The 11,570-nt window shown below is 56.0% G+C and overlaps 3 protein-coding genes across 6 annotated transcripts in view; 1 reads left to right on the top strand and 2 right to left on the bottom strand.

Moving 5' to 3' along the window:
• The first annotated feature begins 285 nt into the window (after positions 1 to 285).
• ERCC6L (ERCC excision repair 6 like, spindle assembly checkpoint helicase) lies at positions 286 to 4,303 on the top strand. The gene has a single exon (XM_054641255.2). It carries the CDS (start codon positions 377 to 379, stop codon positions 4,073 to 4,075), a length of 3,699 nt encoding a protein of 1,232 aa, XP_054497230.2. The 5' UTR covers positions 286 to 376; the 3' UTR covers positions 4,076 to 4,303.
• A 2,889-nt stretch (positions 4,304 to 7,192) lies between these two features.
• On the bottom strand, positions 7,193 to 8,238 carry PIN4 (peptidylprolyl cis/trans isomerase, NIMA-interacting 4). Its single transcript, XM_054641261.2, has 4 exons — positions 8,093 to 8,238; positions 7,762 to 7,829; positions 7,527 to 7,646; positions 7,193 to 7,368 (listed from the first exon to the last, which is right to left on the bottom strand). The coding sequence occupies exons 1-4, from the start codon at positions 8,130 to 8,132 to the stop codon at positions 7,210 to 7,212; spliced, it is 387 nt and encodes a 128-aa protein (XP_054497236.1). The 5' UTR covers positions 8,133 to 8,238; the 3' UTR covers positions 7,193 to 7,209.
• A 570-nt stretch (positions 8,239 to 8,808) lies between these two features.
• NHSL2 (NHS like 2) overlaps positions 8,809 to 11,570 on the bottom strand; it is a 28,539-nt gene continuing 25,777 nt past the window's right edge. For all 4 annotated transcript variants that reach the window (XM_077186161.1, XM_077186163.1, XM_077186160.1 and 1 more), the window contains exon 8: positions 8,809 to 11,382. In XM_077186161.1, the coding sequence (XP_077042276.1) occupies positions 11,070 to 11,382 (313 nt within the window). In that variant the 3' untranslated portion in view covers positions 8,809 to 11,069. The remainder of the gene's footprint in view (positions 11,383 to 11,570) is intronic.

Raw genomic sequence — 11,570 nt, 5'->3', positions numbered from 1 at the left:
GCGCGGTGCAGGCCGGGAAGGGCCGGGTTTGAAGCGCAGGGCGGCAGCGCTGGTGGCATGGCCGCTCCTGGACTAGGAGAGGTGGCGGTGGGGGCGGAAGAGGAGCGGTACCGGGGGTGAGTGGAAACGGGGCTGAGCGGCCGGGGAGGCTGGAGGGGGCCGGGGCCGGGGCCGGGGCCGGGGCCGGGCTGCGGGTGGCGGTGGTGGGCTGGCACTCCAGGGTGTAGCCGGGGCCTGGCCACCCGGTGCTCACGGTAACTCCCACAGGCTCGTGACCAGTGCGAAGGCGGCGGCGGCCGACGGGGACCTGGAAGAGGCGCTGCGGCTGTTCCGACTGGCGGCTGCCATCCGCCCCAGCGAGAAGCTGCGGAGCCGCATGCAGCGGGTGCAGGAGGCACTGGCGGCGGCCGAGCAGGAGCAGCAGCAGGAGGAGGAGGATGAGGGCTTCGTGGACGTGTGCGGCAGCGGCCTGCTGATATACGGGGAGATGCACAGGAAGCTGTTCCAGCACCAGCGGGAAGGTATTGCGTTCCTGTACCGCCTGCACCGGGAGGGCAAGCCTGGTGGCATCCTGGCAGATGACATGGGCCTGGGCAAGACCATCCAGGTGATTGCCTTCCTCTCAGGTATGTTCGACGCCGAGCTCATCCAGCACGTCCTGCTCATCATGCCCACCACCCTTGTTAGCAGCTGGCTGGCTGAGTTCGCTCGCTGGACCCCCGGCCTACGCGTCAAGGAATTCCATGGCACCAGCAAGACAGAGCGCACCAGGAACCTGGAGAGGGTCCAGAGGAAGAATGGCATCATCATCACGAGCTACCAGATGCTCATTAACAATTGGAAGCAGCTGGCCAGCCGCCATGAGCAGGAGTTTGTCTGGGACTACATCATTCTCGACGAAGCACATAAGATCAAGTGCCCGTCAAACAAGACAACCAAGTGTGTGTATGCAATCCCAGCCCAGTACCGCATCCTGCTTACAGGCACCCCTGTGCAGAACAACCTGCGAGAAATGTGGTCCTTGTTTGACTTTGCCTGTCAAGGCTCCCTCCTGGGTACTGCCAAAACTTTTAAAATGGAATATGAAAATCCCATTACCAGGGCAAGGGAGAAGGATGCAACTCCAGGTGAGAAAGCACTGGGGCTAAAGATATCAGAGAATCTCATGGCAATTATAAAGCCCTATTTCCTCAGAAGGACCAAGGAAGACATCAAAAGCTATCATGCTGATAAAGCTGATGCTTCTCTTCCTGAGGATCCAAGTGAGAACAAGGCTCCTGTCATGCCATCTCTCACTAGGAAAAATGACTTTGTTGTGTGGGTGTACCTGGCACCGGTGCAGGAAGAAATCTACAGGAACTTTCTCTGCCTGGATCATGTGAAGGAAGTACTGATGACGACTCGATCACCTTTGGCTGAGCTGACAGTCCTGAAGAAAATCTGTGACCACCCCAGGCTTCTGTCTGCAAGAGCCTGTATCCAGCTGGGCTTGGAAGAGCAGGTGGGCTCCGAGCAGGATTACACGATGGAAGCAGGTATGTTTTTAGGCATGAACAAAACAGATCATCTCTCTGATGAGACTGTGATCCAGGAGTCTGGGAAGATGCAGTTCCTTGTTGGACTGCTGGAACGGCTGAGAGAAGAGGGACACCGAACCCTGGTGTTCTCACAGTCGAGGAAGATGCTGGATATCATAGAGCTCGTCCTGTCTCGCCGACAATTCCAGATCCTGCGCATTGATGGCACAGTGACCCACCTGATGGAGCGGGAGAGGCGCATCAATGCCTTCCAGAGCAGCACTGACTACTCTGTCTTCCTGCTCACCACACAGGTTGGGGGTGTCGGCATAACCTTGACAGCAGCCAGCCGAGTGGTGATCTTTGATCCCAGCTGGAATCCAGCAACCGATGCTCAGGCTGTGGACAGAGCTTATAGAATTGGGCAAAAAGAGAATGTAGTGATTTACAGATTGATCACCTGTGGCACTGTGGAAGAGAAGATATACAGGCGGCAGGTATTCAAGGACTCGTTAATCAGACAGACCACTGGTGACAAAAAGAACCCGTTCCGTTATTTCTCCAAACAGGAGCTAAGGGAGCTCTTCACGTTGGAAGATACTCAGACGTCTGCAACTCAGATCCAGCTGCAGTCCTTGCACGCCATGCAAAGGAAGTCTGACCTGCAGCTGGATGAGCACCTTGCTTACCTGCATTCCCTGGCAATGTTTGGCATTTCTGACCACGATCTGATGTACACAAGGGAGATGGCTCACGAGGAGCAGGTGGAGAGCGAGGAAGCCCATCAGTACATCCAGCGGAGGGTACAGAAAGCCCATGAGCTGGTCCAGCTGGAGTCCCAGCTCGGAGATCAGAGGATGGAGGGCATCAGAAATGCTTGTGAAGAGAGCTGGCAAAGACCATCGGGATCAGTTTCCAGGCCAAAGAAGTTATCTCCAGGGTTAAATGACAAAAATAACTTCATTTTACCGCCAGTAGCTGATGCCCATGAAAAAGACAAAGTTGTTGATCTTACAGAGGATGAAGAGGCCCAGATGCTCGATGTCAGCTCCAGAATGACAACTCTGACTGTTGGTGACTTGGATGAAGAGCAACTGGCACAAGGTGTGTCCAGTATGGAGATGGAAGTGCTCAATACCAGCAAGACAGCAGAACAATCTGATATACAAGAATCTGAGCAAAATCCTGACTCTAGTATTGCACCATCATCCCCTGCACTCAAGAAGGAGAGTCAGAGCCTTCAAGAGAAACAGCATTCGCAGGTACATTCAGAGAGCTTGGCCAAGACAAGGAATGACCTGTCTTGGCATTGTCACAATTCCTCTGAGTCTGGCATGGCTGACGATCCTAGAAGTGAGGCAGAATTGTCAGTTCAGGTACTTGACCCACACACTGCCCTGGGGACAGAGCAGAACAATGTTCCTGAGCTGGCTTCTGCTTCTGCAGTGCTGAGTTTATCAAATACTATGCCAGAAATCAATGCTGAGCTCTACAAGTCTCACGTGTTGGAAGACAGCTTGGAGGGTACATCTGCTCCTTCCTTCCAGGATCAAGTTGACTTCAACCTGGTTTTGGAAGAGTCTGAAGAGGGATGGCAGGATGCCTCAAATAGAGGAGGATCAGTGGAAGGATCTCCTGAGAAGGAGAGCTTACAGCTCCAGGCAGAAAGCTTGTGTAAATCTCCAGACAAAGAATCTCCAAACAAAACTTGGCCAAGTGAGACCAGTAGCCATGGCAAACCCTGTCCCACAGCTGAGGAAGAGCCAAATGCCTCCCTGCAAGGGAGTAAATCATTGGAGGAAAGCAGTGGTCTCTTTACTTTTGGTAGGAAGAAACACTTAAACAGAATTGCTTCAGACAGTGAGAGTGAAGAGCAACCTGAACAAGTGCCCTCCTCTCCCTTGGACAGCACTCGGCATGGACTTCTGGAAGGAATTAGTGCTTCCACCCCTAAATATGACACAACAAGTGCTAAAGCCATCTTTTCTCCCCAACTAAATAACAGTGGGAACAGGTCCAATGCTTCCAGGCGCTCATTCATCAGCAGGTTGGTAGATGAGGTAGAGGATATTGGGGAAATTATGGGAACCACTGGTGAAGAAGATGATGATGATGATGGTGATGAGGAGCAAGATGGGCTTGTGGAAGACGAAGCTGAGGAGTGCACTGGAGAATCTGCTGAGCCTGAAGAAGAACCTAGTGGAGAAACACTTGATACAGGTGAAGAGTCCTCCCACACAGACAGCATGGAATCTGAGCAGTCCGAGGCAGAGGAGATGGAGTCATCTCAGGAGGAATCCACAGGTGACACTGAGCTCCAGTCAGGTGAGCAGATTGAGTACTTTACCCAAGAAAGCAGCTCTGAAAAGGACATTGGGCAGAGTTCCTCTCCTGCTGCAGATTATGACACTTTAGTACACAGTGGGAAGAAACTTCAGAATGATGGAAAACTCCAGGAGGCTTTGGACTGCTTCCTGCAAGCTCTTGACATAAAAAGTGGAGATCCTGAAGTTATGCTTCTGACTCTGAACTTGTACAGACAGCTGGCCCAGAAGTGACATCTATGTGTCTCGGAGAAGACAGTCTGGCTGTTCCTTGTTACTATGTGTCTGCACCATGGCCCTGGGATCCCTGAGCCAGCTCCAGGCTGGTGCCTGCCATATCCTCGTGTGACTGAGCAAATTCAGCACCTCTTGCTTAAGGAAACAGCCCAAACATCCAGGTGTTGGATGCTGGGGAGGGAGCTTCACTGGGGAGTCAACTCACAAAGGTGAAAATGGTTCATGTTCCTGTCTGATTATTCAATAAAAGAATGGTATTGTTGATGTCTAAACCCCTCTCCATCAGTTTCTCGAGGTTGGGATGGAAGGCACTTGAGGAGGTAGTTCATGCTGGGACTCAGGTGTTTATTATTTCTTATCAGTAAAACAGCCTCACAACCATGAGTTGTGCAGCCTTTTATTAGCAAGGCACAAAGATGGCTATCTCTTGTTACAAGGTTTTTTAAGACTAAACTATCCAATTAAGAAATGACACCTAGTTTATTTTCCCTTTTAACCCAATAACTGATCCCTCAAAGCCTGCAATGCGGACTTTTCTGTTCAATTACAAAACATCACCCAAACCCATGAAGAACAAGGAAGTAGAAGGTAAAGAAGAGCAACCTGCTTCGGCCCTAAAACCTCCATCTTGGTTCATATTTATTTCTATAGTCTAAGACCCCAAACTCTCTAATTTTCCACCCTTTGATATTACACACTTCTAACCAACTACACACCCATATTCCCAGTGCTATCAATCAATTTTGGAAGTCTTCTCCACAGCCTCAGGTCAATTGCAGTATTCTCTTGTGGCTCTGTGCCTTTAAGCACAGAAAGTTTAAAATTCTCAGCATCTAGGATTCCAACACCTCTCCATGCTGGCCGCCCTGGATTCACCTTTCTACCCTCCAGGTTTTGCTGCTCCTCTCCCCTGAGAAGATGGGGACAGTACAGTCCCATGGCCACTGTACAGCCCAGCTCTGTGGTGCTGTGGTTCCTCCCTCCTTTGGGTTTTAAATAAGCCAATTTGGGTGCCTTATAGACCTTCCAGTTCCAACCCCTGCCACGAGCAAGGACTCCTTCCACTAGACCAGGTTCCTCCAAGCCTGACCTTGAAACACTTCCATGGATGGGGCAGCCACAGCTTCTCTGCGCAACCTGTGCCAGTGTTTTATCACTCTCACAAGAAAGAATTTCTTCCCAATATCCCTTCTGTCCTATGTCAGCCTGAATACATTACTCTGTATCCTGTCATACCAGTTCTTGATAGAATCCCTCTCTGGCTCCCTTGTAGGCCCTTTCAGATACTGAAATGTGCTCTGAGGTGTCCATACAACCTTCCCCAGGCTAAACAGACTGAAAAGCCCCAACTCTCTCAGCCTTTCTTCACAGGGGAGATGCTCCAGTCCTCTTATCGACTTCATGGCATCTTCTGGACTTGCTCCAACAGTTCCATGTCCTTCTTATGCTGGGGCCCCCAGAACTGTGTGCAGGACTCTAGGCAGGATCTTGGGAGTGCAGAGTGGTGAGGGAAAATCCCCTCCCTCACCTGCTGCCCATGTTCCTTTGGGTACAGCCCAGGACACAGTGGGCTGCTCACTGCTGGCTCATGGTTTTTCATGAGTTTTTTGTTAGCCATCACCCCCAAGCCCTTCTCCCAGGACTGCTCTCAATCCCTTCTCTGCCCCTTCTTCAGCTGTGCCTGAGAATGTTCTAACCCAGGTGTAAAACCTTGTACTTTTCACATGGTCTCACCTCTCCAGCCTGTCCAGGTCCCTCTGGATCCATCCTTCCTTTCCAGTGTGTAACCACACCACACAGCTCAGTGTTGTCAGCAAACTGGCTGAGAGTGCCTCAATCCTACAAACCAGCAGCTCAAAAGTTCCTGGTTCTGGCTTTGAGTAACTCTGCCCCTCACCAACACAGCCTCAGTCTGGTGTGCTTGTCCTGCCAGTCTCACCTGGTAACAGCACAGCAGCAGATTCCTTGTTTCCTTGTGCCATGGCATTGCCTTCTGCAATACACACCGTAGCACAGGACCCAATACCTGGCTGAGCTGTGCAGTTGGGAGAGGAGCTCTTTGTATTCGGAACCACAGCAAACATGGCAGATTTGCTGGTGCAGTTGTGTCAATGTGTTTTTGCCAAAAGAAAGAACAGGGCTCTGGTAGCCTGGAAACAAGTGATTTATTAACAGAGGACCTTTACATGGGGCAATGTCTGCTCTCCACTGGCAGCCTGTCTGCCCTCCACTGCAAGCCATTCGTTGGCTTCTCTGAGCATTCCATACTCAGCAAAACCAACACCCTGAAAAGGGAGGGAAGAGAAGGACCTTTTCTTCTTTGACGTTTCCTCCTCATCTCTGAGCTCTGTGCATGGTGCTCACCTGTAAACAAAGCTGGTGCCTGTTGCTGGAGCTGTGGCTGGTTCGGAGGCTCTGTGGGCAGGAAGGGGATCATGGCTCTGGGCTGGATTCCTGAGATAGCAGGAATCTTGCTGGGCTGCTTCCCTTGCACACCCCACAGCACAGGGGAGCACGAGAAGCAGCACACAAGTGTTTAGTTGCTTTTTTTCTTATCTAAACCTGAATTATCTTCCCCCAGCTCTGAGTGGGCAAGGTGGAGCTGTAGGAAGAGATCAGTCTGTGCTCAGGAGAGCTTGTCCTCCCCTCCGACCGCCAGGTCACTTCCCTGTCTGCCTGACCCAGCTCCAGTGTTACCCACCCTCCACTGAAGGGATTGTCCTGCAGCTCTGGAGCACAAACTGCACCATGGGAGCTGACTGCATCCTCTTGGGGAGGATAGAGACCAAGCCCTGTGGCCCCCTCTGTCCCTTTCTGCATCATTTCTGTTTGCAGATAAAAACCTGGGCACCTCATTCCGCTGACAGGCCATTATCTCCACAGATAATGTGGAGAAGGAAGAGGCTGGCCTGCCAGGCAACAGAGACATCAACATCTATAAAAGGCTCTTGTTTCGCCCTTCCCAGGGACACTTTACCTCTTCAGGCAGGGCCCTGCTCTGCTAGCACAGTGGCAGGGACAGCCAGCCTGCCTCCAGGCATGTTGCTGGTTGTGCCCAACTTGCTCCAAGGCCAAGGTGTCTGGGACTTGGGATTCAAGCAGTCAACAAGGTCATCATGGTCATTCACATTTTATTTTCTGCCTTCCACCATGATAATGTGGTATCCGAACTTGGTCTTGACGGGAGGGTCCGTGTACACAGGCTTGTCCATGCTGCTCACAGGCAGGGCAAATGCTGCCTCCTGGAATGGTCCCACCATGGAGCCTCTGGTCATCCAGCCCAGGTCTCCCTGCAGCAAGGGACCGTTGGGGGTTAAACTCAGACTCGGAGCAGGAAGGGTGGGTGAGATGTGGCCGTGGGACAGGTCCTGCTGGTGACGAGCAGGACCCAGGCTCCCGCAGCCGCTGCCCGGCCCCACTGCCCTGTCCCGGTGCAGCACTCACTCACCCCTTGCCTGGCCTTGTCCTCGCTGTACTGTGCCGCCACCTCGCTAAAGCGCTGTCCGGACTTCAGCTTCTCCATGGCCTCCATGGCCCGGCCGTGCTTTTCGCACAAGATGTGCCGAACCTGGAGGGGCGGGCAGCGGGGCTGTGGCGAGCGGGGCCGGCGGGCGGGACGAGCCTGCAGGTGCTGGGGCAGAGAACCCGCATCCCGCCTGATCCTCGACGCCCCCCGCACTCACCTTGACGGCACTGCCGCCTCCCTTCGGGCCCTGTGCTTTGCTCTCGCTGCTGTTGCCGCTGTCGCCGCCTGTGAACCGATCACCCTGACACCGGCCCGGTCCCCACCGACCCTGCCGGGCTCTGAGACCGGCCGGGCCCCCACCGCCCTCGGGCCCCAGCCCGGCCGGTCCCGGTGCCGTCCCAGCAGCCCCGCCCGGCCGGTCCCGGTGCCGTCCCAGCACCCCCGCCCGGCTGGTCCCGGTGCCGGCCCAGCACCCCCGCCCGGCCGGCCCCGGTGCTGGTCCAGCACCCCCGCCCGGCAGGTCCCGGTGCCGGCCCAGCCCCGCTCACCCTTCCCAGCTTTGCCGCCGCCTTTCCCTTTGGGCGCCATCTTTCCGCCGTAAGGCCCCCACGCTGCATACCCCACGCCGGGCGGGGCCGCCTCTGTCCCGCCCCCAGGCCCCCGGCTGCCCGCGCTGTGCCGGGACACGGGGCCGCGGGGCTGCGTGACACGGGGTTCTGCCGCCCGGACGGGGCTGCAGCCACCCGGCACACAGGGCTGCGTTCGGCATCCACGGCCGTACCCAGCGCCCGCCCAGGTTTGGCCCCAACACTGAGGGCTGTACCCTCATCCATCCCACCGGCCCCAGGATTCCAATTCCTGGTCCACCCCTCCCCACTTGAAGTCCTCCCCCCGGCCTGTGCCCAGGGTCCAGGGCTGTCCCCAGCTCCCTCCCAGCACGAGGGCTGACCCCAGCAGTCCCCCCGGGCTGCTCTGTCCCTCTCATCCATCCCACCTTCCCCCCGGACGCCAAGTCGGTCCGCAGCCCCTCACACCACCCCCGGGCCCCGCTCCGGCCTGTCCCCAGCGCCCAGCCTGGGCCGCCCCTGACACCTCACGGTGTCCCTGCGCCTCCCCCGCCCCAGAGCCATGGGGACACAGGAGTGCGCGGCAAACGCTGTGAAAAGCCCCAGCTAATAGGGCCGGTTCTTCTCCCAGGGCAGTCAGGGGGTGCCCACCTCCCCAGCCCCGGTTTCTCAGCAGCCCAAAGAAGAACAGTCACAGGCAGGCAGCAGGGAGCACTTTACCAAGCTGGCGAGATAAAAAGTACAACATTCCATAGTTGGCACCTTGGCGGCCCCACGCCGGGGCAGGGCTGACCCACTGCCAGCCGGACTCTTCCCGGGAACCCACTGCCTTCCCAGTGGAATAGCTAGCTGCAGCCAGGGGGAGCAGGGAGAGAGCGGCCAGAGACGAGCGCTTAGCCAGGAAGAGCCCCAGGAAGAGCACGTTCCTCCGGCCAGGGAAATTAGGATCTCCATCCCATGGCCAATCTCCATCGCACAGCCGATCTCCATCCCATGGCCAACCTCTGTCCCACAGTTGACCTCTGGTCCACTTGGATATTTCACCCCAGCAGCATCGGCCACTCCAGCCGCCAGTGGTGCTGGGGGTGTTGCAGGGGGGTCCCTGCCCTGTGCATGCCCCCAGCCCCCTTTACCGACTCTGTCCCTGGTTTCCTGAGCAGTCATGTGCAAAATGTACCTGTCCCCAGAGCTTCCCAAGCTGTGCCCTGGCCCCATCCCACGCCAGCACCCTGCCACTAGCTGAGGCCATGGGATGGGGGTGAAATGTGGACATTCATTAGAGCTTTTTTTGTGATTTTTTTTTTTCCTGAGTTTCTCAGCCTGGCTCTTAATTACAGGCTTAAATCTGCAGCCGTGGGAGAGGAAAGAGAGGGATGGGTGAGTACCAGGAGGGAGGGGAGGGGAACCCACTGGAGCCTCAGTGGGATCAGATCCAGGGTGGTGGCAAGGATGGGGAAGTGTTTGCCTGGGCCGTGCTCCCCAGGGATGCAGAGCTCCTGGTGGGGCAGAGACCCCCCAGAGCAGCCCAGGCCCCTCAGAGGGGCAGCTGAAGCGGTGCTGTGGTGCCCTGCTGCTGCCTGGACCCACTGCACCACTCCTCCTGCAGCACAGGAAGGCTGGAGTGTGTGGAAATACATCAAGAAATCAAGCAGAACTTTCCCTAAACACTCTGTTTCCTTGTCAGCCGTGGCTGGCCCTTCCTGTTTCTCTGGGCGTGTGGCTGTGCTCCTGCTCAGAGCTCGTGTTTCCTCCCTGCCCTGCCCTGAGCCCACACCACAGCCTCTGTTACTGGCTGCTGGGCCCCCATGATGGAGCCTGGCCAGGAAGAGGCAGCTGGGAGTGAGGGGGACAAATCCCACCTGGGCACGTGCAAACCCTCTTCCATGGCCCCATGCACATGCCCTGATGGCACGTGTCCCACTTGGCCTTGCTCAGCTCTCTGGTGGCCAGTGGGCACACGTGAGTGGTGGGCAATCCTGGGGGGACCCCAGACCCAGAGGTCACCAGGGAGGTGGCTCAGGTGAAGTCCATCTGGATTCCAGCCACTATCTTGGTAGTATCTCAGGACCTCTGGTGGCCAGGGCAGCAGGAGAAGTTGTCGCAGGGTCTGTTATGGAGATGCAGGAGGCTGAGCTGGGGACGAGCTTCCTTCCCATGGCACAGCACCCTCATTGCCCCAGTTGGCAGCTGGATGCAGGACCCCTGGCGTGGGAGTGGGGTGGCTGCCAGACCCCCTGTGCAGTGAGGCCAGGGGGACTGGTAGTGGAGAAGACCCCAAGGTTTGTTTTTGGACGGAGAGCTGAGGAGCTCCAAAATGCAGCATTTTGGGGGCTTTCAAGGGGTGGGGGTTTGGCTTGAGGTGGTGGCGCTGGCTGTGGACACCAGGTGCCAGTTCCCTGTGTGACAGGGAGGATGTTCAGGGCAATGACAGGGAACCTCCTGTGACTCTTCAAAAGCAACCACAGATCCAGCTGAACCCCTGGCGTCTTCCCAAAGTGCATCTGTGTGTCCAGCTGAATTCAACCAGGGGATCTCTGCATGGGAAACTCAAGGTACAATGTCAAAGGGAAGAGAATCAAACATCACCACCACTGTGCATTAGAAAATCTGTTTAAAGTACCACATGCCGAAGGGACCAAAGAGTCTCAAGCTTCTTTGCTGCAGGCATCAGGCAACACCAGGGGCTGCGATCCTGTTCTGCTTCCTGGGCAGGTGCCTTCAATCCCAGGAGCTGGCTCAGCCAGGGCCAGTTCCAGCAACTTCTCCCATGGGAAGGGCCCAGAGTCATGAGAGCTTGGGCTCCAGCCACTGCCTCTCTGCAGCAGCTCTCCAGGTAAGGAACAAAAGCAGAAGAACCCCCCAGCAGGATACAGGGGCTCCCCAGCAGCCAGGACAGCCCTTTGCAGCAGCGCTCTCTCTGCAGCGCTCTCTCCTCTTGGCTGGAGGAGCCCCTGTGTGGTCAGGGCTGGCTTTTGGGGCTGTTTGCACCGTCCAGCTCAGGGGCAAACTCTGTGATGACCCTCCGGGCCAGCGGGTTTGTGGTCTTGAGCAGTTCGGCGGCAGATGGCCGAGTACCAGGGCTTGTTTTGCTGCTCTTCTTCTGAAGCAGGGCTTTAAAATCCTCATTCCTGCTGGAAGACTTCCCACTGCTGCCTGCTGCTGCCAGAGACTCACCAGCTGGGGAGCTTGAAGTCTTTACAGGTGAGTGGGAGGTGGGTCGGCTGCTGAAGGTGTCACCAGGCTCTTTCCGCCCCAAGACCTTCCTCTTTGACCTAGGCACCAAAGGGACACGGGTGGGAGCAGTCTGGGGCTGGGGTGAGGTCCAAGAGCTAGGGGCATGGTAGTACCCAGCCTGCTCTGCTGGGGCAAGGTGATAACATGAGCGTGGGAGGTGGTGCTCCTGGCAGGACTAATCTGGACTCTCCCTGCTGGTTGCACTCTGCTCAAGGTAGCAGCAACT

Source organism: Agelaius phoeniceus, chromosome 14 (assembly GCF_051311805.1).
Source record: "Agelaius phoeniceus isolate bAgePho1 chromosome 14, bAgePho1.hap1, whole genome shotgun sequence".
NCBI classification, from domain to species: domain Eukaryota; kingdom Metazoa; phylum Chordata; class Aves; order Passeriformes; family Icteridae; genus Agelaius; species Agelaius phoeniceus.
This window is presented reverse-complemented; position numbering and strand designations above follow the sequence as displayed.

Bases quoted from the DNA above. Each gene is read 5' to 3' on its own strand.
- ERCC6L (XM_054641255.2), top strand. From the start codon at position 377: ATGCAGCGGGTGCAGGAGGCACTGGCGGCGGCCGAGCAGGAGCAGCAG.
- PIN4 (XM_054641261.2), bottom strand. From the start codon at position 8,132: ATGGCGCCCAAAGGGAAAGGCGGCGGCAAAGCTGGGAAGG. The intron at 7,830-8,092 runs GTGAGCGGGGCT...ATCGGTTCACAG, and splicing joins CGGCGGCAAAGCTGGGAAGG to GCGGCGACAGCGGCAACAGC. The intron at 7,647-7,761 runs GTGAGTGCGGGG...CCGCCCCTCCAG, and splicing joins GAGGCGGCAGTGCCGTCAAG to GTTCGGCACATCTTGTGCGA.